Source organism: Equus quagga, chromosome 9 (assembly GCF_021613505.1).
Source record: "Equus quagga isolate Etosha38 chromosome 9, UCLA_HA_Equagga_1.0, whole genome shotgun sequence".
In the NCBI taxonomy this organism is placed as follows: Eukaryota; Metazoa; Chordata; class Mammalia; order Perissodactyla; family Equidae; genus Equus; species Equus quagga.
The window spans coordinates 25,611,886-25,638,574 of NC_060275.1; the positions used below are offsets into that span (position 1 = coordinate 25,611,886).

General features: G+C 46.0%; 1 protein-coding gene across 2 annotated transcripts in view; it reads left to right on the top strand.

Annotated features, from left to right (window-relative positions):
* MYO5B (myosin VB) overlaps nt 1-26,689 on the top strand; it is a 344,955-nt gene that overhangs the window by 210,295 nt on the left and 107,971 nt on the right. For both annotated transcript variants that reach the window (XM_046671362.1, XM_046671363.1), the window contains exons 9-12: nt 610-719; nt 6,435-6,700; nt 17,734-17,815; nt 18,343-18,483. In XM_046671362.1, coding sequence (XP_046527318.1) covers nt 610-719; nt 6,435-6,700; nt 17,734-17,815; nt 18,343-18,483 — 599 coding nt within the window. The remainder of the gene's footprint in view (nt 1-609; nt 720-6,434; nt 6,701-17,733; nt 17,816-18,342; nt 18,484-26,689) is intronic.

Genomic DNA, 26,689 nt, shown 5'->3' on the forward strand with positions numbered 1-26,689 from the left:
AGGTGTTTGCTGCCACAGTGATTCCGAGGTAGGTGTGTATGTCTATAACTATGAAGGAGCATGTAGCGTGGCGGACAACAGACCCCATCGGGGAACAGCTAGGAGCCAGCTGGCCATCCAGCCCCATGACAGCACTCCAAGGAAAATTTTCTCCTCCTCTTGCCCGATTGGCACTTTAGATGTGTGTCACAGATGATTGCAGGATATTATGTTGGGAGAAAAATGACTGCAGATAAGAGACCATTCTTATTAAACCCATAAAAACATCCATAAAGTGTTTGGTTGAAATGAGGTCCAAAATGAGCCTACATGATTGCTGCGTCTCCTTTGCTCCTGGAGAAGTTAAAATGGTGGCGTGACCCATCTGGTTTGATCAGGACAATCAGAGACAGGATATTTCCCTTTTAGTCCAGGGAGCCCCTTTGCCCTCTGAGCCATTCCTGTGAGTGGTAATTACTTGGTGAAGAGCCTGGATCATTTTAGGAGTCATTGGCCCTGAAAGGAAAATCAAACCTATTTTTTTTTGAAGTCCTTAAAAAAAGGGTAAAATGTCCTTTCTATCCTACCATGGATATTAAGTGTCATTCATTCATTTTTTTTTTTCCTCAGGAGTGAGAGAGTCCCATCAGATAAGCATTTTTAAGATAATTGCTTCTATCCTGCACCTCGGAAATGTGGAGATTCAGTCTGAGCGTGATGGTGATTCCTGTAGTATATCAGTAAGTTATGTACCAGCACCAGAGATAAAATGTACACAATTTACTCGGTTCTTACAGTTTTATATGACTGAAATGTGTCTTTACACCTAGGGGACACTCCTAGGTTATTTATTCTTAACAGTAATGGTTTCTGTTGCCTTGCTTGCTAATATTTTAAAAGAATGCATCCTTTTCAAATCAACTGCCATCAAATTTCTATCATGAAGGACAGGGAATTTAGTAGCTATTCAATAAATTCTTTTTGATTCATTGGTTTTCCAAGTACCCCGAGGTCCATGGAATTCTGCAAAATGTTAACAATGTGTGAGTACTTTCTGAGCTCCCGACTGAGGTCCGTGCTGCAAGGAGATGAAGGAGTGTTGGATGCCATATTTGGTGACTGTCTCCAGGGAGTTTACAGTCTAATGGGTAGACAAAACAGACGACAACACTTGCCAAGATTTTTATAGTACCAGGTGGAATATTGAGACATCTGTGTGAAACTATTGCAAACTGTAAAGTGCTCCATAAATGCTCATAATGACTGTTATTTTCCTGATGTTCAATGTAGGTAGTGCCTGATATGTGTTAGAAAAAAAAATGTCTAGGTGGCTGGATGTTGGAGTAGGGACCCGTGCAGTAGTATAGACAGCAACTGTTGTGTGCTCTCTGGTATTTAAGGGCGCCTGGCTATGCTAAAACTGGTATTCTGACCTTGAATAAGTGAATCTGAAATTGCTTATAATAGACTTTTTTGTGCCCATTAGTGGCTAAGTCCTTGGAGGTACAAATTATGATTCTTTCTCCCAAGGATTTAGAATTTAAATAACCAAATTCTGCAAAAAGACAGAAGACAATACTAGAGAATATGAACGTAGGCATGTGTCCATGCCACTCACAAGCTGATGCTTTTTCAAATGAGCAAACATTTATTAACCTCCTACTGTTTGTCTAAGATTAGGGGTTATCAGAGTTGAACCTGGCCCTGCCTTTAGAAAGAAGAAGACCTGAATTGTAGCTGGCATCTGGCAGAACTCATTGCTTTCTGCCCTTTGCCCCAAACATTTTCCCTAAAAGAGAAATGGTGTTAGGTTTGGGGAGTCCCCTGGGCCTGTCAGGGCTGCTGCCATCTCAGCACAGAGTCTGCAGCCTCATGAGAGCTTTCAGGCTCACCCACCTGGGCCCAGTGTGAAAGGAGGCACTGTCTGAGCTGGGCAGTATTAGACGCCCACGGACATGAATGTGCATGTACATGTGTGTGCGCGCGCGCCCGTGCAGTGGGGCAGTGAGGCTGGCAGTGATGATGCTGTGAGACAGACTGGGATGTGCAGAGGAGGACCTGAGTCTTGGAGGGGTGGTAGGTGGGCCCCTGGTGCAGGACAAACACTCTAGTGAACTAGTCTGAGTTCTTAGGGCCAGTAAAGTATTGCCCCTGATATCTTTCCCCTCGTGAGAAAGGCGTAGGGGGTCTGTGCCTTCCCAACACAGTTTCTTAAGGCAACCATACTCTACTGGTGTCAGGGACAAGTGAGATTAGGAACTCCTGGTTTAGGATGGTAAGATGCAGGAAAGATGACAAATGTTCCCTCAGCCTCCAACCCACCCAACACGCTGCCCCTCCCTCAGTCCCCTTCCTCTCAGGGTCACCTCCTGGTCGTATCCCCTATCATGGATTCTTACAGCATCTGCATCTCTCCTCCATGGCGCTTAGCATGGTTGTAATTTTACATTGATCATGTGGTCATTTGTTACATGTCTTTCTCCCTCATGAGATCCCAGAGTCTATGAAGGCAGGGACTGTTCTGCTCATTATAATATCAGCAGGGCCCGGCACTTGGTCGGTGCTGGATAAGTAGGTGGATGGACGAGGGATTGAGGGTCTCTAGGCTCAGGCGTGATGCAAGTGAGAGTAGAGTGAAGGAGCAAATCCGAGGTCTCAGTAAGGATTGATGGTGAGCTTCCAGAACCAGGTCCAGTGGGTTCTTGGGCACCTGCAGTTGGGGGTGGGGTGGGGCCAGGGCCACTTTGGAAAGCCAAGACTTGGGCTTATAAATGAACTGTCTTTCTGATCTTCCACACCCAGCCTCTGAGGGGATGTTCAGGTGAGAAGAAAGTGAATGTTTATTGGTAGTATTTGATCAACACCTGTTTTCCCACTAAACTCTTGGGCCGTGTCTGTTGTGCTCACTATTGCAGCCCTGACACATGTTGCCACCCACTCAGTGTTTTGTGAAGACTGTATAAAGGTGGGAATATCAGTGCACACCTGGGAAAGAGTGGATGGAGGACACAGGTGGTGGTGAGGGCAGGGAGGAGAGAGGACGCCTGACAGGTAGAGGTTTGGATACCACATGGCACAGCAGGCCCTTTGTCGCAGAGACAACCAGGAAGTCAGAAGGTTTTTGAGCACAGACACATGGTCTAGGCTAGTCTTCTATTGTTCGCCAATTAGAGGTTGTGCAGAGAACTAATGGAGAGTGATAATGCTTAGCCAGGACTGCCAGGGTTCAAATCCTGGTTCTGCCACTTATTGATAGTCGCTTACCCTTTCTGTACGCTCATCTGCAGAGTGGGGGTGATACCTCAGCACAGGGCTCGCCTGATTGAGTTCTTGACTATTATCATCATTGTTGTTAGAACCAGAGTGGACCTTATGAGTGTTCCTCTCACTTCACAGCCAAGAGAGGAAACTGTTTCTCTAAGGTCATAGTGACGGTTCATGGCAAAGCCAAGTCCGGGCCCAGCTAGTGTTCTTTCCCCTACACACTGCCAGTCTTGCTTCTTCCACTAGACTCTCAGTCCCTCAAGCTAGGTCTGCCCTTCACAAGCTTGATGCCCCCCATCAGCGCTGGGCACACAGTGTGTGCTAGAGAAGTGCTTCACTGCATGGTTGTTCATGAAAGTCCTTCTCTCGATGGATTTTGGTTTTTCCTTGGGCACATAGAGTTGGCCTCCTGCTGGAAAGGCTGTCTATCCATACACAGTGTGCCTTCTGCTTGGTAGTTTTTATTTTTAATTAAAGCATGAAAATGTGTTCCATGACTGCCAGAGTTACCTTGGAGATGCAACAGCATGCAATTACTTGGACACTAGAGGCAATTTGTTTCTTGAATTTGGTGATACGGGCCCATAAAACCAATCTGCTACCTATGATGGCTGGCTACTTTTAATGGATTTAGCATCACTTAATTAAACTTAAATGTAATTGCACAATTACAAATCAGTTTCGGTTGGCACCTTTAATCAATAGTCAGAAGGGGGTAATAGAGGGGCAAGGCACGCCCCATTGCAGCAGATGGGAACCTGTCCCAGGGTGGTTATCAAACAGTTCCTGGGCTTGTGGTCCTTTCACCACTGCCTCCACCGTGGGAGGCACAGGGAGGGGAGGGAGCCTATGGGCCAGTGTTGGGTGGTTGTGTTTGCTGCCATACCCATGTCAGGGAATCTAGCTGCAATGGATGAATTGCCTAGCAGTTAAAAATTTCTTGGAAATAGGTCAGATTAACAAACTGGACACTTGCCACCTCTGAACCTGTTGCCTGCCAAGCAGTCCCCAGGCACTTGAGCACATTTGGCTTCCTGTCTGGGGGAGGGGTAGGGTCGGTGGGGTGGCTGCAGAGTAAAAGGCTCTTGGCCAGGAGAAGTGGCCTTGGCAACCCCACCTGCTGAGCGAGCGAAAAGATAGGGCCTCCTCTGCCCACCAGGCCCAAGCTCATCCTCCTCCCACTCTGGGCTAGGTGCTCTGAGTGACGGGAGCCTCACTTTGCCTCATTTTCCTCATCTAAACATAAGGGAGATTGGATTACAATGACAGTTCTTAAGGTATTTTCCTGGGAACCTTAACCCTTGGCAATTTCTTAGGAAGATAAGGGTTCTTTGGTCGATTAAGTTCAGGAAATGCTCTGTAAAATCAATCTCTCGGTGCTTACAAGGTACAGTAACAAACCAGCTGAGCTGTGTTTAACCTGATGTCAACCCCACCCCTTCTGTTAAGTAAAGCCAATTAATGTTCTTTGTAACTACTCCACAAACCATACTTTGGAAAAACACTGGCCTTAGTGATTTTTGGAGGTTTTTTCCTACTTTGACATTCTATTTTATAATTGTGTTTGTTTGGGGTAGATAGATTTTAAATATCTGTAGGAGGAAAAAATAAATAGCCTGGGGATATGGTGTTTAGGGAGAAATGGTAGAGTTATCGGTGTTGATTTTCGTTGAATATGCCCTCATTTAAATCTTACAAGGCAGCCTCATCAGAAAATGAGTCCCACAAGCAATTTAGGGCCGATAGGAGGTGGCACACCATGTTCTAAAGGATACTCTTTCAGCTTCAGAGTTAATAAGTTCTCCAGCAGGCTCCTGGCTGGGTTATCAGCTTTCCCTGGGGGGATTTAGAAGAGGGAATGAATAATGGGTAAGAGGAACCTCCAAGGAAAACCAGGTTTGCCATGGGGTGCCCAGAGTGGGCAGCAAGGATTATCCGAGAGACTTACATATTTAGATGAAATAAGATAAGACCCTGTGGGTGATCTGGTTATCAGTGACTAGTAGGCCGGTGGTATGGTTGTTACTTTGGGTAAATGAAGGTCAAGATCAAAGACAGCTGGGAGAAGCAGCTGGTACATTGGGTAGAAGGAAGTGGAAGCCACCCAGGAACTGGGACGCAGCTGTATGGAGAAGGGACTGAGCAAGAGGAATTCTTAGGTTTTCTTTCAGCTCTAAACGTGTGATCTTATCAGTGAGCATTCCAAGTGATCTTCTCAGGTCAAAATTTGTTCCTTATTTTTGCCATTTGTCCTAGCTTTCCATCTTGATTCACATTTTTCCCCAAGCAGCAAGTGCTTTAAGAATATAAACTTCAATTGTGTGTTATTTAGAATCACTGAGGCTAGGATGAAAGAAAGTCTGCTTGGAAACTTAGGACAATGCAGTGTCAGTGCGGGAAGGGACAGTGTCCATTTGGGTTCAGCCCAGGGTGCATTTCCAAACGTACAGCTGTTAGACTAGGTGCTAGTTGAAGGTGATACTTGTAGGTGAGGACTTCCTTCTGGGCAGTGGGTTAAGCACTGTGTGTGCAACTCTGCAGATGAAAACCATACATTCACTTTGATTCTGCTGCCTTCTGACTCCTTACTCTTTGTTTGTTAGGATTATCTGTTCCTAAACTATCAATCCTCATTCTCCCTTCATTTGGGGAACCCTCTTGGACCAGTTACTCCACAGCTGGCTAGCAATGGAGGATGGGACAGGAAAAATGGAGAGAGGTTTTTTTTTTGTGCGTGTGAGGAGGATTGTCACTAAGCTAACATCTGTGCCAATCTTCCTCTATTTTATGTGGGGTGCTGCCACAGCATGGCTTAACGAGCAGTGCTAGGTCTACACCTGGGATCCGAACCTGTGAACTTCAGGCCCCCAAAGTGGAGCATGTGAACTTAACCACCACACTACTGGGTCGGCCCAGAGAGTTTTTGTTTTTTAAAGCCCCAAGAATGTGGTCATTAGCAGATGTAATGATCAGTTTGAGCAACGCTCTTTGGGCCCTAATTGTCATCTGCATTTAGTGATGTGAGAGTGCAAGAGGCTGCTAGAGCAGTGGCTAGGGATGAAATGGGGTTCTAGAGTGCTGGGGAGGCCTTGAGTTGGGCTCATTCTCTCCCTCGGCAGCAGGGGGAGGGCATGGTGGCGGGCTTATCCTCCTGCCTCTCCTGAACCCTTCTCCACCTGTGTCTCTTCCAGCCCGAGGATGAACACCTAAACAATTTCTGCCGCCTGCTAGGGGTGGAGCACAATCAGATGGAGCACTGGCTGTGCCATCGCAAGCTGGTCACCACCTCGGAGACCTACGTCAAGACCATGTCCCTGCAGCAGGTGGTCAATGCGCGCAACGCCCTGGCCAAGCACATCTATGCCCAGCTGTTTGGCTGGATTGTGGAGCACATCAACAAGGCCCTGCACACCTCCCTCAAGCAGCACTCCTTCATCGGGGTCCTGGACATCTACGGGTAGGCCTGCGCCCATCCTCCTGCCTTTCACTGCACCTGATGATTGTTGGTGTCTTCCTGCCAGCACTTTAGAGCCAGCGAGGGCCTTGGAGACCTCCCGGAGGCTCTCACCCAGGAGAGTGTGAAATGTGGGGTAGCATTTTTGGTTGTCACAGTGACTAGGGTCACTACTGGCACCTAGTGGCCTGAGGCCAGGGATGCTACACTATGTCTTGAAATGGGGAGGACAATCCTGAGGAAGAATGGACCCTGTCAGCACACCAGTAGCTCTTCCACTGAGAAACCCTCTAGGCATCCCTTTTTACAACAGGGAAGCAGGCCCAGAGAGGGAAATGTCTTGCCCAGCATGAGACTGGAACTTAAATTCAGGTTTTGTATCTGTTACATTTTATTTAAATCTACCATTTGACCTCATTCACTATATCACCAATCAAGGTGATTATTTTAATACCATAATTTTGCCCAGCACTATACAGATTTGTGTTATGTGTGGTAGTTTTTTTTTTTTTAAAGATTTTATTTTTTCCTTTTTTTCCCCAAAGCCCCCCGGTACATAGTTGTATATTCTTTGTTGTGGGTCCTTCTAGTTGTGGTATGTGGGACGCTGCCTCAGCGTGGTTTGATGAGCAGTGCCATGTCTGCGCCCAGGATTCGAACCAACGAAGCACTGGGCCGCCTGCAGCGGAGCGCGCAAACTTAACCACTCGGCCACGGGGCCAGCCCCTATGTGTGGTAGTTTTTGAGGTTTCTCTTCCTGTCAGCGTTCTAGCCAAAGGGAAAGGACTGTTATTTGTAACAGCATATTTTGCAGGGAGAGGCACCATGGTACAGTGGGAAGTTTACTTGACTGGGTGTTAGGAGACTGGTGTTATGACACATCACTGTCACCAGTTAGCTAAATGACTCTCTACAGATCATAGACCCTTTCCGGTCTTTAGTTTCCATAGCTCAAAATGAAGTTTTGAGCCACAGTCTCTGAGGTCCTTTCCAGATCCTTCTAGAATTGTTTAAAATGATGTGTACTGGGTTGCAACCTCCCTTGCACTTCTTCTGTGATCAATATCCTACCTTCTTTAAGCTAATAGTAGATTAAATCCTCCTGGATCTTTATATCATAGAAGTCACGGCTTCAATCTTAAAATAGAAATTCGGACCCGTAGAAGTGCAGAGTTGTAAGAACAGCGATGCTCTAGTGGAAACAGCTGCCTGTGGGCTGATGAACTGGGGCTCACCTTATGTTGAGGCTGTAGTAAAGGAAAATCTCTAGAAGCAGCCACTTCCCCATACAAAGATAGGCTGTCCTGCTTGCATCTCTGATGCTCTTGGTCATCATTGGGGTTTCACATCAAACCATGTTGCATGCTGTGGGAAGAAGACAACGCTTGATTTCTGGCATCACAAAGGCCTCTGGAACATGCTAAAGAGTTAAGTTATGTGCACAAGCTACATACTACAAGAGGCAACAGAAGCAACCGTAGCAGGGTCAGTCTGAGGGTTTGGACTCAGTGCTGCATGAGTTTCAAGCGTGCAGGAGAAGGCATGTCTGTTGGCAGTGTCAGGGAAAGCTTTATGTGGAAAGTGAGCTTTGAACTGGATCTTTTAAAGGGAGGCAGTATGGGAGGTGGGGGAGGCACCTTTGGGGAGAGAAGCACAGTCAAAACTGCAAGAAAAAGCCAAGTGTGAAAGGAAACCTCCTAGGTGATGAGTCACCCGAGTGGGAGGAGGAGAATGTATCCTCCTCAAGGCCTTAGCCCAGTGACGGGGCAGGCCACTGCTCCCTCTGGTCAGTTGAGTGCCTACTTTGTGCTCAGCCCTTCTAGCTGCTCTGGAGAGAGCATAGAACAGCCTGTGCTCCCTGGGAACGTACTGCCTAGCTGTCAGTAATTACTTCTGTATTGTTCTTCCCTTTGCTCTGAGTATTTTCAGGCCATTGGGGAGAAACTCAGGCTGCTGCACCTGATCCAATTCCCTTAATCTACTTGGACAAGAATCTACTTTTACTGAGGTTTTGATTTGGAAAGATTAACCTGCAGACTCGCTGTTAATAGCATGTGAAAATGTTATGACTTCAGTGCTGATATGTGAAATATCCTGCCTCAGTCTGTTATAGTCACATACTGTCTTAGCAGGGCCTTGAGTCTAAAGAGGCGGCTTCCTCCCTTCCCAGGGATCCCCAGTGAAAGGCGTTGCTCATTGATGGGGGGCCTCTGTGAGTAGGGCTCCTAGTGCTGTTGAGTCTGGAGATGTCAGCTGGGCTTATGCAAGCTGAGATTTTTGTGCTTAAAGTTGCCATTTAATTTTTATAATTGAGTTTATTTTCTCTACGTTCCTGTGATTCCCTAAAGGGGAGAAATAGACTGCAGGGAAGACCTGTCTGTGGTTTGAAAGGTAGACTTGTCCATGAATGGATGGAGATCCTGAGGACTCTGCCTCCTGTTTTTGGTACCAACTCCTGACCTGTGCATTTCAAAGTGTCCCTGGGTTCCTTTGAGAACATCTGACAGCTTTCTAGTGAGGGCAGGTCCCATCAAAGGGCGAATCAGCATGGGGCCACAGACCAGCACTCTTGGGAATTTCCTACCTTTTGTGCTTCCTTCCAGGCCTGCTATGCCATTTTCTTCCTTTCTCCCCACCCTCCTCTCCGAGGGAGGTTTGCCTTAGCTAACATCTGCCACCAATCCTCCTCTTTTTGCTGAGGAAGATTGGCCCTGTGCCCAAGATTGGCACCATCTGTGCCCATCTTCCTCTACTTTATGTATGGCACACCTGCCACAGCATGGCTTGATAAGCGGTACATAGGTCCGTGCCCAGGATCCGAACCAGCAAACCCCTGGCTGTGGAAGCAGAGCGCATGAAACTAACTGCTACACCACTGACCCAGCTCCACTTTCTCTTTTTTTAATCCTTGTTCTTTCTCAGAAGCTAATGTACTTTTTCAAACTGTCATGAGGTGGTCACATTTAAAAAGTAACTCACTCTCCTCTGGAGAGAGGAATGTCATGCGTGGTTCCTTCTCCATGCGCCACCTGCAGGGCCCAGTTCGCACCCTACGGGCAGAGCTCAAGACAACATTTTAGATACGAGGTTGGTCCAGAGTTCACAAGCTGACTGGCTGTCTGGGCCATTTGTTGCCGAGAAAGCACTTAGAGACATTCCCAGAACGTAACATATGCATGCTCCTCAACAGTTCTGGTCTGCTGAGAAATTATTGTATAAATTTGTGCTGGCCTAGGTGCTCTTCTCTGATCAGAGGAGATTAAAACCCAAAACTTCACCACAGGAAAGCAGGTGACTTGAATCTGGAAGTGCTGTTTCTGATCCATCAGGTCAGTGATCTCGTTTATTACTCTAGGAGAAAAGGGCATTTGGTGGAAATCTAGGATGACTTGTGTGAGCTACTTACTGTTATCTGCTTTTCCCAATCATGGTGTCTTTCTGCCTTATTTCCTGTGGACTTCAGACACGTTCCAGAAACCTGCCAAATCTCTTTTTTTGGTGTGGTCCTCCCACAGTTATCTGGAAGTGGGTATCACACTTGATACTCCACCTCTCTAATCACCTCCCTCCCATTTCAAACTAATTCCTGCCTTTAGGGTTCATTTATGATATAACTGTATAAAGAGCATTTCGTCCTCCGTGGCATCAGAAAATTCCAGCATTATGTTTTGGTTTTTGAGATTTCTACCCAAATCCCTGACCACCAAACACTGGAGAGGGGGAAGGGGCCTATCCATTACCTCGCTTGTCGTTTCTCAGCCCTACTATGGGGATGCATTGGTGCACATAGAAGACACCCTTGGGATGACCTGATGTCTTTGATTTTCTTACCCTTCTTTGTCACTTGTGAGCAAAAGAGTGGCGTATGGAAGCTGGAGAGAATGAGAAGGATGGTGGAGATGTGCTTCTGAATACACTAAACCCCATTCTTTAAGACGGAAGGAATAAGGAGTTGGCTCCATCTTTAAATTAGGTCAGAAAGGCCCAAAGCTAGCATATAAGAGTGGAATTGCCACCCCCAACCCCACCCCTCGCCAAGTAGGCACTAGTTACTTCAACTGGGATAACTGTCCCCAGACGAACTGTAGCGCCTATCTAGGGCATTATTGGCCCACCAGCCAAGTTCATTCTAGAGACACCTCAAAAGAGTTCTGTAGTGTAGAAGCCACTCCAGATTTTTTCTGTAAATGTTGAAAATGTTACTATAGAATCAGCCAGAGTGAATAAGCATTCACTTCTGTATAGATAAGCAAGCACTGCACGAGCTAGCGTCATATACACGTATCTCCCTTATGATGTTCTAACTGGTAGATAGTTCAGACAGTAGATAAGGCTGTGAACTCCTAAATAAATTGTATCAGCCACAGCTGCCTCCATCACAACCACAGTGAGGCCCTTCCCCCAGGCTCTCCTGAGCATCCCCAGACACCCATTGTCCTGGTAGAAAGATGGCTTCCCTACATCTTATTCCCCTACCCCAGCTCCAAAAGAGTGCAAGGAAGCAATACCCAGAGCAATTAGCCAACCCAAGCCAAGCTCTTTTCCTTAACTAAGGATCTGTGAAGCTGTCTGCAGGGTATTTCTTACTAGGCAGGGGATGGAAATTAATAGGAGAGAGCCAGGCAGCTATTGGCCGGGGTTTCCTTTTCATGTTGCACTAACCAACATTTGCCTCTACAGGCTTGATTAATTGCACCCTTAATCCTTTATTCCTCTCCCTTCCTCTCCTCAAGGCAATAAAAAATAAATGCCTTCAATTTGGGAAAAATACACATTTATTTGTCTTTGACTTTAACCTTCAAAATGCCAACATAGTGGGGGGTTTTGGCTATGGCCAGCCCCTTCTTGATGAGAACTGTTGGCCTAGGAGACTTCTGGAGCAAGGCGGGTAGACATTTGGGCCCCAGGAAGAGGGAAATGGGATTTGCTGGGATTTTTGTATCCTCCTCAGCCCTGTGTTACTTTCTGTCTCTTGTGATACTTCCTAACTTTAAATTAGCATCCAACTCTATTCATTGCTTTTTAATGATGTGTTTTTTAAATCGTGATAAAATAACATAAAATTTACCGTTTCTAAGTGTACAGTTCAGTGTGTTAAGAATGTTCACATTGTTGTACAACAGATGTCCAGAGCCTTTTCACCTTTGAAAACTGAAACTCTATAGCCATTGAACTACTCCCGTTTTCCCTCCCCCCAGCCCCTGGTGACCGCTGTTCTGCTTTCTGCTTCTATGAGTTTGACTACTTTAGATACCTCATGTAAGTGGAGTCACAGTATTTGTCTTCTTGTGACTTGCTTATTTCACAATGTCCTCCAGGTTCATCCATGTTGTGGCATGTGACAGGATTTCCTTCTTTGCTAAAGCTCAATAATATTCCATTGTATGTATTTACCACGCTTTGTTTATCCATTCGTCCTTGGATATGGGCTGCTTCTACCTCTCGGCTATTGTGAGTAATGCTACTATGAACAAGGGTAAACAAATATCTCTTCCTTTAATTCTTTTGGGTATATACCCAGAAGTGAGATTGCTGGGTCATATGGTAATTTTATTTTCAATTTTTTAAGGAACCTCCATGTTGTTTTCATAGTGACTGCACCACTTTACATTCCTACCAATAGTGCACAAGGGTTCTAATTTCTCCACATCCTTGCCAACACTTACTATTTTCTGTTTTTCTGGTAGTAGTCAGTCTAATAGGTATAAAGTGATATCTCATCATGGTTCTGATTTGTGTTTCTCTAATGGTTAGTGATGTTGATTATCTTTTCATATGCTTCTTGGCCATTCATATATCTTTGTTTGGAGAAATGTTCAAGTTCCTTGCCCATTTTTTAATCAAGTTATTTGTTTTCTATTGTTGAGTTGTAGGAGTTATTTATATGTTCTGGATATTAACCCCTTATCAGAAATATGATTTGCTAATATCTTCTACTGTTCCGTGGGCTGGCTTTAATGACACACTGTTTGCCTTCATCATTTTGATGGAAATTATTTGTTTCTTTGTTTTGTTTTCTTGGTCTCACTTTTCAAAAAAGACTTACAGATAACTTCATAGTCTCAATTTATTTGTTCAGAGAGGACTACCCAGCTCCTCTCGGACCCATATGAAAAGATTTCATGGAGAATGGAAGGGGAGAAGTAAGCAATTGCATTTATCCTCCAGCCTGTGCACAGTGGCCCAGCCCTGGCAGCCCAGAAGATCCCTGGACATGTCATCTTCAGGATGGACGTGCATAGCTGAACCCACTGTTCTCAGATCTAGCAAATCACCCTAAGCCATTAGCTTCACCCTGGAATCTGTCTCCGCAGAGAGCCTTGTAACTCAGAGTGCTCTGAAGTCAAGCTCAGCCTTCCAGAATTGCTCTGACACAGCCCTCTGGAGTGTGCCTGGAGCCAGACACCCCTAAGTACTTCTAAGGTTCACATAAAGTCCCATTCTCTCTGTCCATGCCAGCACGCCACCTTCATAAACTCACTCTAAAAACCTATAACACATAAAATCTCTTCCGTGGGAGGTTTCATATTCTGGTTTTCTGTCATCTTCCCAGTAGCTCTTTTGGGCAGAGACTATGACTTGCTCTTATTTGCAGCCTTCACAATTCTTGGGGCAGTTGGCTGATGGATTGGGAGAGGATTATCATATGGTGGGCATTTTCCTGTCCCACATTGGAATTTCAGGCATGAAGTGGATCTAGGAATTGGAGCACGTGAAAACTGAATGGACTTGGGTCCTTAGATTCCAGAAGGATAACTGCTCTTGGCCTCAGACTATAGGCAGTGCCTAGGACTGTGATCTCCTTGAAGGACAAGTCCTGTGTTGGGGACGTCTAGACACAGAGAGAAGCACATGAGCAGAATTCAAGTCCTGCCGTTCTCAAGTGTGGCCAGCATCCTAAATTGTTTAGTAAAGAAATCAGAAGGGTTGACCTCCCTAACAGACCATAAGGTGCCCTTGTGAGATTTCACGGTCTTCAGGAAGGAAAGAGACCTTGAGAGGACTTGTTTGACTTTTAGTAATCATTTCCTAGAAGCTCTGCTCTATATCTGCCCTATATCCCATATCTTTTCATTCAACCTTTGGTAGAATGGTAGAGAGTGGTCTTTGTATGACAGACGAGGCTGAACTAAGAAATTCCAGTTCCTTTGACCCATGCTCCAGGGGAAGAATTGTTGCCCAACCTTCAAAGCATCTCATTGCCTCTTTGCTCTGGAGCCAGAGGTTCATGGAGATTAATAATTAACTCAAAGTGACTGGTTGACTTCTTTTTATTGCAGTTTCACTTTCTAGCAGACATTACCTTATTTTTAGAGGCATTTGTGACCCTTACCACACCCTGAACTTGGGGTTGAGTGAGAAGGAAGTTGTGTTCTTTTTTACGACATGCTGAAGATAGGAGGAAATTGAAGTAGGGGTGACAGTTGTATACCACAAGTACAGATCTCAGGTCACAGCATCAAATCTTCTACGTTTTGACCTTCCTCCTACCCAAGGATTCTGGTCTAAATATTCTCAACATTAATTTTACAGGAGAAATCTAATTCTCTCTAGTATATAAATTTCTTTCTGATGTTTTAATGTTGTGAACTATAAATTGATCCATTGTGTTTATTTTTAAAAGTCATCTCTGTTGATGGGAAGAATAACTACAAATATAATTCCACTGTAGAGGAGAAGTTGCCCTATCTTCCTGACTGTGGTTTTCTGAGGTCAGTCATCTTAGACGTTTTGCAAGCTACCCAAACCCCTCATTCATCTCTGGTCCTCCAGCATTTCAGTAATTACACTAGATGGCAGAGGAATTGTTACCAGATAATATCTTGGAAATAGGGAAATTATGAGCTAATTTCAGTCCATCTCAAATTAATGAGAATGTTCTTTGTGGAGTGCTACCAACGTAAACCTTTAAAAAATGACAAGTGGGAGATATTTAAATCCTTTATCTGTGGAGCTCGGTACAAGCTCTGCCAGCATACCCGATTGCTATTATCTGGCCAATTGCTAGGTTGACTCTTTTATCTTCCTTCTAGGTTTTATTAATTAAATTTCCTCTGGCTGTTGTCAGCAACCTCTCTTGTGGTGCGATGGGGGGAGGAGGAGGAAATGAGGTTCTGAGTGATGTACCTCCATCTATAGGGCCGTCATCTGGGCTGGAAGGGACCCAGTCTGGCAGACACGGTTCCTCTTTCCTGCGTTGTCTGGAGTACAGCTCCAGCTTGGACCTGGAATCTTTGATCTCGTTTTATTAACCTCGAATTATTTCCTACGTGGGCATGACCAAAGCTGTTCTTTAATGTGGTTGTCTCCGAGCAGTTGGCTCCTTTGATCTCAATGATTTCTCACTTCTCCACGTCTTATTCCTTGGTTGGGGAGGTGGGTGCAGAGGAGGAGGAGAAGTCTGATGTTTTCTGGGTGCTCACCCGGGGTGCCTGATGCATGTGTTTTCCCTCTGCATAAGGGGCCCTTTCTCCACCACCACCGTCCCCAGCCCCCACCAGGGGCAGCTCCAACATTTCTGTTTGGGAGTGGAAGTTGAGTACAATCTATTTGGAAGGGCTGGCATCAGTCTATTTAAGACTGAGAAAACTCACTTGGCCATATTGAAGACTGAAAGGGGTGAAGATTGAGGTTATGGTGAAGGCCGAAGCCTGTGCCCCAGCCCCAGGTGCCTCACTGATACTGCCACTCTCCCACCCTCCATGTGCTCACATACCTCCTCTTCTGGGAGGTTTTCCTCCTTGTTACAGCACTTCCAAGTCACCTCTTCCTCCTTTTCTTAATGAAATTTACTCCTCTCTGACTTAAAAATGCAGTCTCAGAAATCAGACTCTCTGGGTTCAAATACTGGTTCTTCTGCCTACTGACTCTGACTTTGCGCACCCCATACCTTAATTTCTTCAACTGTATGATGGGATTAATAACAAACCCTAACTCTTCTTGGTTGTTGTGGGCATTAAATGAGTGAGAGCTCATGAAGCACTTGGGGCCTGGGGCCCTGCCAGCTCATTCAGCCCATTGTGTGAATGAAAGAAAGGCATCTCTTCCTCCTAGATTTCTGCCCCTTCTTACTGCCCTGGCCTGATGACATTGCTCAGGGTGTAAGTCGCCCCACTGGTTTGTAGCTAACGCTGCTGATGCTGTTATAATGTTCCCAGCTTGGTGAGCGACCACATCCATTGGTTGTACAAATGAGTCTCATCTGCGCCCCCTGTTGGTTATTTGAAATCAGTCCTTTCCTTTCCACCTTCCTTAATGTCTTCTGAACCTTTCAAATACTTGGCCACCACCAGCGTGTCATGCCCTGATTGGATCTTGCCTGGGTTATTACTCCACTAATAATTGACTTACTCAACTTCCTGCCTTCAGTCTTGCACATCTTCCTGCAAACAATTTTCTTCCACCTTCCTGCCAGTTTCTAAGATGAAAATCTGATTGTCATTTCTTATTTTAAAATCCTTCAAATTCTCCCTATTGCCCCTGGTAAAATCCCTCTGTGTGTCATACAAGGCCAGCAGGCAGGACCCCTGCCTGGCTCTACAATGCCGTGTCTCATCTCTACTCATCCTCCTCTCTGCAGACTCCACCCCACCCCTAACCTGCAGTGATGAAGCCATATTGAAAACATTTGAATTGAGCAATGAATGAATGCGATGATGTTCTAATGTATGAAGAGCTCACATAAGTCCATTTTTAAAGTTAAAATCCAATAAATACTTTACCAACCATCACAGACAATTCACAAAGTACAGATGACTAGTATGTACATACAGAAAAATGTTGAACTCTATCAATGATCAAAGAAATGGAATGCAAACAAAAACATTTTTCATGTACTAAGTAACCAAAGATTTTAAAAGTTAATCTACACTGTTGACCAAAGAGCTGTGATGCATTAATACTCCTAGTAAGGGGCAAGGGGGACTGACCTGGATGAAGCACAAGGGGACTTTTTGGGGTGATAAAAATGTTCTATATCTAGATTGTGAGGCTGGTCGCACACTGAATAATATTTGTCAAAAACTTATCAAAATATGCCCTTAAAATTGGTGTATCTCATTGTGTATAAATTTTAACTCAAGCATGAATTTTTTAAAAAAACGTATTAGCCAGTATTAGAAAAAGGTACTTTCATACATTGGGAGGCATGAGTGAAGGTGGGCTGATAACATAAATTGGTTCTATCTTTCTGGAAGTTAATTTGCCTCTACCATTTAAGAAAACAAACTCTGACATGGTGATGCTCCATCTAGAACAGCATCCTAAGAAAAGAATCATGAATTCAAACCTGTATATACAATATTTGTCACAGCATTGATAGCAGCTGAAAACTGGAACAAGAACCAAATTGTCCTGCAAGAGAAGGATGGGTTAAATTATGATTCATCTGCCTGGAGGCCACTGCTAGCCCAGGAGGGACCTTTGTGTGAACTAGAAAAAGGCATTCCTCCAGGCTTGAGGGGGCACCAGCTAATTCACCCCTACTTGTCCCCTCACCTGGGCACCTTGTGCAAACTCCAGGCCTAGGGCATCATCTCTGCCTCATCAGCCATTATGGGTCAGACATTAAAACTGATGCGTTTGAAGAACAATGGCATGGGGAAATGTTAAATAACAAATGCAATGTTAAATGACAAAAATAGGTGTAATTTCACATATAATTCTAATTTTGTTTAAAAATGTGAAATCACCAAAAAGAAACCTACCAAAATGTAACTGGTAGTCAATGAGCGATTACATCATTGGTGACTTTCTGTTTTTCACACCTGCCTTTTCTAAATTTTCCTACTATCAGTCCTTTTTCTAATTATGAAAATGGATATTGCATTCCTACTCTCCTAATTTAATAGGGCTCTCTGTTGGGCCTTGCAACAGTGTTCTCTTTGGGCACAAGAGCAGAAAATAGGACTTGTGTGCCGGAGTTAAGGGTGGAACTGGATGGGAGAGGATGAGGGCAGCCTTGGTGAAGTCCCAGTGATTCCTTCAGTAAAAGGCCGTGTCTCTTAACTTTGTCCTCTCCTCTTTCTGTTCCGCAGGTTTGAGACGTTTGAGGTGAACAGCTTTGAGCAGTTTTGTATCAACTATGCGAATGAGAAGCTCCAGCAGCAGTTCAACTCGGTAGGCTTGGTTTCTGGACCCAGAGATGTTGGGGGTGGGGATCCTCTCTCTCTTCCAGGGGGGACATCCCACACTACTTCTCTTCCATCCAGGGTCAGTGTGCTCTAGCTCTGCCCTGACCTTCCCCTGATTTCCTGGTGGTGCCCCAGCTTTAGGCAGGTGCTCCCCACTGCTCAGGAGGAGATTTGAATTGGGGCAACTGGATTGAGGGGGTAAAAGATCCTCTTCTTATCTTTGACTCCCACTCCTCCTGAGCCTGGCCTTTTGGCGTATTTGAGCAATTCCCAGCCAGATGTGAGGTTTCTTGTGTGTGGTTGGGATATGACAACGCAGGTGATTATTAGAATGAGGATCACCTAACCAAGCTTTTCTTTACTGTAGTCATGACTGTAACTTTGTGCCCAAACCTTTTCTGGTGGATATGCACCATCCTCCAGGACTCAGAACTCTTGTGGTCAAAGCTCGGGAGATCAGAGTTAAAGTGTGTCTGCAGTTTACTAACCTTGACCTCTCACTTCTTACCCTAGCATGTATTCAAACTGGAGCAAGAGGAGTACATGAAGGAGCAGATCCCTTGGACCTTGATTGATTTTTATGATAACCAACCTTGTATCGACCTCATAGAAGCTAAGCTGGGCATCTTGGACCTGTTGGATGAAGAATGTAAGGTAAAACTGATGATGCTATCGTTGAATTAGTTCAATTCTAGGCTTGGGGTGTGGGTCAGAGGACAGCTGTGTGGTGCATAGGAACATGTGAGATCTCAAAAAAGCTGGAATTTCATCTGTGATTAGCTGGCCTTTAGTGTGCTGGGAAAAGCATTGGTGTCCATTCTGCATACTAGAAAGTACTAGAAGGTAACACATTGAGCATGATTGACAGGTATTGCTACCTTGATGATCATGTGCCTCTTTTGGTAGAGACTTTTGGTAGTATGGAGTGGCATGTTGTGATGGTGGTATGGATGTGGTGCCCCAGATATCCTAGGTGCTGAGAGAAGGACCCCAACATCCAGACAGGCATCCCCAGACAGTGAGGGCTCAAGAGCTCAACATCGTCTTTGTCATGCCAGATGGCTTGTGAGTGCTAGAACTACATGGCTTGGTGGCAGGTTAGATCCCTAGATTTTCCCCCATGTAGCTTTTTGTGGACTCTACCTGATATGATAGGAGAGGTCCTGAATGGCCAGCATGGAGAGAACTAGGCAGCCTTGGGAATAAGGGTCGGGGAGATCTGGATGTTATCAATCACCTAACTTTGGCCTTTGGTTTCCTGCCCTACGAATTGGTGGGGGTTGGATCTGATGATCTTCAACATTTCTCCCAGTTTGTTGGTTGGTGATAGGGAGGTAAATGTGTACCAACTCCTCCAGTGATGGGAACTCTAATCAAAAGTTGTAGAAAGCACATGATTCTTTGTATTAAAAGGGGGGAAACCCATTGCTTTTACTTTCTGGTCTCCGACGTCTTGCCTGTAAGGGATAGAGAGTGCCCTGATGGTTTGGGAGGAGCAGATGTTCCTTTCCAGAAGGACTATCCGAATCTCATTGCCTTTGAAAATGAAAAGGAACAGTTAATGAAACCATAGAAGACAGTGAAAATACATTGAAATCCACAGCACATTTTTATCTAACGGTTTTCAGCGCTTCTTCAGAGCTGCGGACTTTGTCTGGAGTCAGATCCAGGAAGAGGCAGGCGGGTGTGTGCCTAGGCTTCTTCCACCTGCGAGGTTTCAGTAGAGGTGACAGGACAGATGTCCCTGCTCAAGCAGCACTGGCTAAATGACTGAAGTCATAGCCCAGGCCCTCCAGTCTCCCCTGCTGATGTTCACCATTCCCTCCCTCCCTTGCTTTAGCATCCATGCCAACAGCTCCCTTCTGACGCCCAGCCAGAACGTGCTCCTCTCCCCTAGTCTCTTGTGATCCTGTCCATAAGCATCTCCTCCTGCTCCACGTCCCCAAACCCAAAGGCAACACAATGTCCTTCTGTCCAACCCAGGCCTCTGGGCTGCTAAGCCAGTTTAGCTCCCCCAGGCCCGGGCCCCAGGAGGACTCCAGCTCTTCACTCCCCTACCCATGGTGAAGCCAAAGTCATACACAGCCCAAGGAGCACATGAGGCAGACGGTCTGTCTTGCACTGCTCTACCTGGTTCTGTGATGAAGTGCTAACCATAACAGAAGCCATAACCCCAGGGTCATGGCCTCTGCTTTCACGTTTGCACACACCTCTCATAAAAACACCTAAATCCTTCAGGGTGATTGATTCTGTGAATTGAGTAGCTGCCTAATTGATTTCCAGTGAATTATCCTACCTTTAGTAGGCAAACTAGGGCCACTTGTGGGTTTTCTTTGGCTTGTGGTTTGACATTCTCAGAGGTACCACTACCCAAGGGAACATGTCATATGAATGTCGAGTCACAGTGATGAGAACACTGGTCCCAATGCACGAGTGCAGAGACCTCAAACTACTGTCCAGAGGATGGGAGACAAGCCACTGAGGGGAAACCTGGAGCAGTGCGGGGCTGGGGAGCAGGTGGTCACAGGAGTGGTGGGAGAGCACTTATCAGGGTGGCAGAAAAGGAAGCAGCGCTCTGCGGGGAGACCCAAGATGCAAATATTCAGCATTTATGAAAGTAACTTCCCCAGATCCCTCGACTTTGCAGCCTTGGGTCGTCCCAGTGTGATAGGGCCCCCGACTGTCCTGCTCTCAGTCTCCTCCTGAGTGCACACCGCCTGGGGCTTCCTGTTAGAGACTGTTTTACTTTTGAGAAGCTAAGGGAAAGTAAACTCTAGCTTGTGCCTATGTTGGTGATCTCTGTCTTATGCTCTGTGGAGCCTTCTCTTTGGGTCAGATTGGTAAAATTAGGTGATTTAAGTTGAAGACTGTATCCAGCTCAAGTTCCTGCCACTGCAATCCATCAGGCACCCAGAACCTGCTGTCTGTCTGGTCTTGGCCGGGGGAGACCCTCAGGAGAGGAGGAAGGGATCTCCCTGCCTGCCAGCAAAGGGGGAAGAAGAACAGGGATGGTACTCAGGAGGAGTTTGGCCTGAGGGAGTGGGAGTGGGTTGGGGGAGGGCTCTGGGCAGGGACCAGGACTGTGTTTGGAGGTCAGGGTCCCTGAGTAGGCTGGAAGTAGCATAGGTCACAGCCCAAGGGCAGTAGAGTGACAGCTAAAGAACATCGAGGCCAGGGGACAATGACTCAGAAAGACTTCGAGGTGCACGTGGCCACTATGGTTCTCTTCCTGCTTCTCTGCCCCCGAGGCTCCTTAGAAGGGCAGGTCTGAGGAAAGCCTGGATTTCCTGCTAATCGAGCTGGTGGGGGCTTGGAGTGTTGAGATGTGGAATAGTACCATGAATGTGACAAGTTTAAACTCACTGGCAGCCGAGGCCATGAGTACAGCAGGGGAGGCAGAGATGAAGACCAAATGAAAGAATTATACAAAACCCTTTCTATCCGATTCAGTTGTTCTGGGAATTCAGAGTGATTCAGTATAAACTGATGCAGCTTCTAGTAACAGGTAGATTTTAAACCAACAGATGTTATTACATTTGTTAAAATTCATGGAACTGCACACTTAAAAAGGGTGCGTTTTACTGTATGGAAATTACACCGTAATAAATTTGACTGAAACATAGGGCAGCTTGCTGCACCCTTCTGGAAGCACCCATGGCTTTGAGCCTAAGCAGGTTGGGAATTTCCATGTAGTTGGTCACAACTGGGCAACTTGGCGTCCCTCAGGAGCCATCCTGTCGGACAGTGGAGCTGTCTCAGGCCCATGCCTTTCCTCCGCTGTCGCTTGCTCTGACACACTCTGTGGGATGAGAAAGAATAATGAGATGGCACTGTGAAGAATTGTGTTCTGTGACCCCCATGTGACAGGATACAAAGCCAAATGAAGGATTAGATTCATGTTATAAAAGCAGCCATTGGGAAAATCACTTTTCCTGGAGGAGACACGCAGTGGCAGGCAGGGCCGGTGAGCTAAGATTTAAATTAGAAATATGGAGATGAGGTGGCCACGGATTGAAGCAGGCAGCACTCCGGGTCGTTCTCCCCAGAGCCTGTGGTTGGTGCCAAAAGCTGCAGAGGAGGCACGGGGACCAGAATATTGAACTGTCCAGATTCCTTCAGGTGGAAAAGCCCCTTAGCAGTCATGGATTTCTAGTCAGACCCAGGCTAGGCCGCAAATGACAGCTGCTCCTCAGGAACCAAGGGGGCAGGAGAGGGTGTTTGCTTGTAGGAATGTTAATCTCCAGGCTGCTCTGAACAAAACTCTGCCTGCAGTGCTCCCTAAGGCTGCTGTGGGGGCTGCATGACAGAAGCCATATCTAAGCCATATTCAGACTGGACATTCCCTGCCTGACTCTTGGAGGAACAAACTAGTTAGCACTGATAGGATATAAGACGTCAATTCATATTTCCTTCTAAGTGACGTGTTTGCGTTTTAGCAGGAATTTTCTGAAAATGATACCTTGACCCCTGACAGCAATTTTAGTGAATAAAAATAAAGATGGTGTCTCAGGTTGGAGAGACAGTGTTAGGTTCCCACAAAGGCAGGCCTGGACGAGGAGGGGAGAGGCGAGCTCTGCCCTGTGTGACTAGGAGTCTTTTGTGGAACCTAGCCTGAAGAGCTGACTAAGATGGACCTTCCTAATTACTGGGTATCTGTTGAGGCCATGGAAGGAAAGCTGGCTGAAGACAGTGGGGAGGTGAATGCCTTCTGTTTCCTTCTCTGGGCCCAGCCTGCTCTCAGGAGAGTTTGCTGTGTGTTAAGATCAAGGGTTCATGGTTTCTTGAGAAGTAGCCCCAGAGGTCTCCTGGTCCAATGTGTTTGTGAACAGGTTTGAAACCTGTGATAGAGGGCGGTAAACTGGTTTTCCCACACTGTTCATTCGTCACCCAACAAACCCCACATTCCTGTGTAACTGACTGACCCCTGCCCTTTGACACATTTCTGAGGAGGAGGTGATTGAGAAGAAAGAGTGTCATGGGGAAAAGCGTCCCCAAAAGAGCTGTGTAAGCAGAGAAGTCAGATGAGGGGAGGGGTATTCTGGGCAAAGGGAATGTCAGGTCTGCAGAACTTGGGGGGATCTGATTTGTCCAGGGTCTGGTGGTGGCAGGTGAGGTTGGGAAGCAGGAACCATCAGAGAACGGGAGGCCCTGCCTGCCTGGAGAAGGCATTTGGACTTGACTCTGCAGCTTCAGACGCTGGGGACGGAAGGTGTGAAGCAGGGGAGAGATGTGATCAGGTCTGGCTTACCCTTCAGCAGATCTCTCTGGCGACTGTGAAAGCTGAGGTGAAGAAGGAGACGGGAGTAGGGAGAGTAGTGGCCATGTTGCTGTGGTCGGGGCGGGAGAGGATGAAGACTTGAAGAGAGGAAGGAGGGAAGTCAGCAGTGTGAGGGCCTCAGAGGGCCGCTGCACTTGACCGCGAACTGTTGCTTAGAGCAGTTTCAAGGGCGTTGTCTGGAAGAAGCCTAGTTTCAGTAACTTGAGGAGAGACTAGGAGGTAAGGCAGTAGAGATGGCAAATTTGAATTCCCTGGTGGAGGCTTGGCTGTGAAAAGGAGAAGGTGAGAGAGGAAGGGCAGGAGAGCAAGCAGCTGAGGATTCCGAGGGAGGGAAGGTGGGTAGATCCTGCTCCCTAGGAGGAGGCAGGGGTGGGTGGCTAGGATGCCAGCCAGGAGAAGCAGCATCTGTCCCCTCTCCTGGACAAGTGAGAGGGGTAGGAGGTATTAGGGTGGCTATGGATGCAGATGAATTTCTGCATGTAGAGCAGGAATTTGAAGTTTCCTGCTTGAAAATGAGGCATCTGCTAAGTGGTGATAGAGTTAAAAGCTTGAAGAGAATGGAGGAAGAGGGCATGGCATCCTATAAACAGGGAAGAGAAATACCAGAGTGCATAGATCTGTTTGCTGAGATCAGAGACCATAAACAGATAGAGGAGTTGTCGAGGTCAACTCCCAGCTTAGATCTGGGCACAGTGTCTTAATCTGTAGGAGTGATTCCCACAGCGAACTTTGATTTTATTTTTTTGGCAGTAATACTAAATTATCAACAGAGTTGATGAAGGGAAGGGAGTCGATGCGTAATCCTAGCCAGGCACCAGCTGTGGGAAAGGACAGGATGGGTAGTTGGGTTGGTCTAGAATTGGTGTTCTGCTGAGCACGCAGAGGGGTGTTTTGTGAAGGTGGAAAAGTAAAGGCCTGGAGCTGGCATGGGGATGGCTGCCGCCTAGAGAGTTGTTAGGATACAGAGTCCTGGGGTCCCAGCTGGGCTTCTGTGATGGCAAGGAGGATCCAGAGGTGTTGATGATGGCATGGTCATTTGGGAGGTCAGCAGTGGTAGGAGACATCAGGGATTCAGGGAGCCCCCAGAGGTGTGGGATGGAACAAGATAGTGAGTGAGTGACTGGGAGGCAGTCATTGGTGGCAGTGGCCCAAGAAGACAGGGACAAGAAGCAGAGATGGAATAACTGGCTGTGGGGTCCTTATCAGTCAGCTTTTGTCAGCTGTTGCATTGGGGGCAGGCTTTGGCTCCAAGTGATATCCCAGGCCAGTGATGGCAGCCGTCAGAGAGCAAGCACAATTTCTGCTCAGGATTCCAAAGAGGACCTTGGTGAAAAGTTGTCCTGGACCACAGGCTTTGTACCCCAGGCTTTTGGGGAAGAGAGGCTTAATAAGCCCAAGGACTTTCACACCCCCGACCCCATTTTTCTATTTTATTTCATTAGCAAAAAGTAAAATCAGGTTTAATATATTTTTAACAGCTTTATTGAGATATAATTAACATATTGTACAGTTCATTCATTTGGAATACACAGTTCAATGGTTTGTAGTATATTCACAGAGTTAGACAACCATCGTCACTACAATCGATTTTAGAACATTTTTGTCACCCCATAAAGAAACCCATTAGTGGTCAATCTCCCTTCCTCCTCAGCCCTAGGCAACCACTAATCTACTTTCTGTCTCTATAGATTTGCCTATTCTAGACACTTCATATAGGTGGGACCTTCACTTTTTGATGTGACCAGTGGCCAATACAGCGGGTCAGAGGGACTAGGCCTTGGAGGGAGAGTACCCACCTAGGTGAGGACAGAGCTGGGACCCAGGCTCCTGGTCCAGTGCCCTCTTCACATTGCTTACAGAAGAGAGTAAGGATGCTTGTATGAAGTCACTTATAGATTGTTTTTTAAAGGATTCGATTCACTGCATATTTCAGGCTATACTGATAGTCACAAAACTAAATGATTTTGTCAAAATGCAAACTTTGCTTTCTTTCTCCTGTGCCTGTTTTAAATCTACTTTTACGGAAAGATTTTCGGAGATAAGTGCCTTCTGCCTGATCCTGCCTTCGTGACTGCCTTTCAGACTCTCTGTTGTCAGGCAGGAAAGCATAATAGCGAGGAGTGCGTGCTCCAGGCCAGCCTATCCTGGTTTGAACCCAGCTCTGCTACTTCCCAGCTGTGACCTTGGGCAAATCCCCTAACCTCTCCACCTCGGTTTCTTTATCTGTAAAATGTGTATAAACGTAGCACCTTCGCTCATGGGATTATCGTGAGGATTAAATGAGTTGATACTTCTAAAATGTATAGAAAGCTGCCTGGCAAATAATAAGTGCTCTGGGCATTTGCTATTAGTATTATCTAAGAATCTGAGTTGTTGTGAATTCCTGCTGGCCCTTATTTTTAGTTGAGGGTGGGGAGAGGTGAGAAGAGACCCTGACCCTTGTCAAGAAATATGTATACACATGACCTTGCTCGTTGATTCATGCCAGTCTGAATTGTGGATATGTAGGATTGAGGAGTCTTCTACTAGAAGTCCAATTTCATTGTCAAGACAAGATGATTTTGATATTGGCAAGTATAAGCACTGACCTAGGTGGGGCTTCTCCTAGTCCTGCCCCTGCTGTTCTGTCTGCCCCAGTTCTACCAGCCCCGGGTCCATTGTGTTCCTGTCCTCCGGCCTCGTTTCCTAAAAGCCCTGCCAAGCTGACCCCTCCCTTCCCACCCCACCTGGTATTTCTCAACATGGATGCTTAGAGACAAATATAAAACAGTATATATTTAAAAATGCTGAACTAAATATATTTTATTTTGTCTGCCCAACACAATTATTAGCCTCCTTCAAAAAACAAAATTTCTTGAATTTCCTATGGCATTTAGCACTGAATAGTCAGTACTAGTTACACCAAATTGAATATTGAGAAAAAATTCATTTTTCTTACAGGGTATTTGGGAAATTTTTTCTCAAGTGCATAAGCATTTTTCTTATCGGACAGATGTTAATTTATTAGACAAAGCCCTCTTTAAGTGGCTAGTGCAAGGGTCACCTTCAATCATTCCTGATCCAAAGGTACAATCTAAACTAATGAAGGACAAGTCAATTAGTGACCCATAACTGAGGAATGGGTGTGGGCAGTGGTGTTCAGTGATGACAGAGGAGGGAGCACCTTCCCGTCGGAAGAGTTACCATCATCCTTGACAATTTGGTCATTACAGTCATTCTGTGTTACATTTTGAACAAAGCAAGATGCCCTTTCACTTTTGAAGCCATCTCTAAAGATATTGAAAGGGGCTGCCCTTCAGAATTCTTAACGTATTGAAACCTCTAAACCTAAATTTAAATTTGAGGGAAGCAGAGATTAGTACCACGTAGCTCAGTCACAAGATACTTAGTACCCAATGTGTGACCAGAACCCAATTCTAAGTTCTTTGAGGGGCAGGAAAAAATGGTAAGACATGGTTCTTGAAGCCAACAGACTTGCTTTGGGGTGACAAGACAATGCACAAAACCCAAAAATGAAGAGTATTATGTAGTGAATGTGTAAGAGCTTGATTGTGAGGAATCTCAAAGTGAGATCAAGAGTGC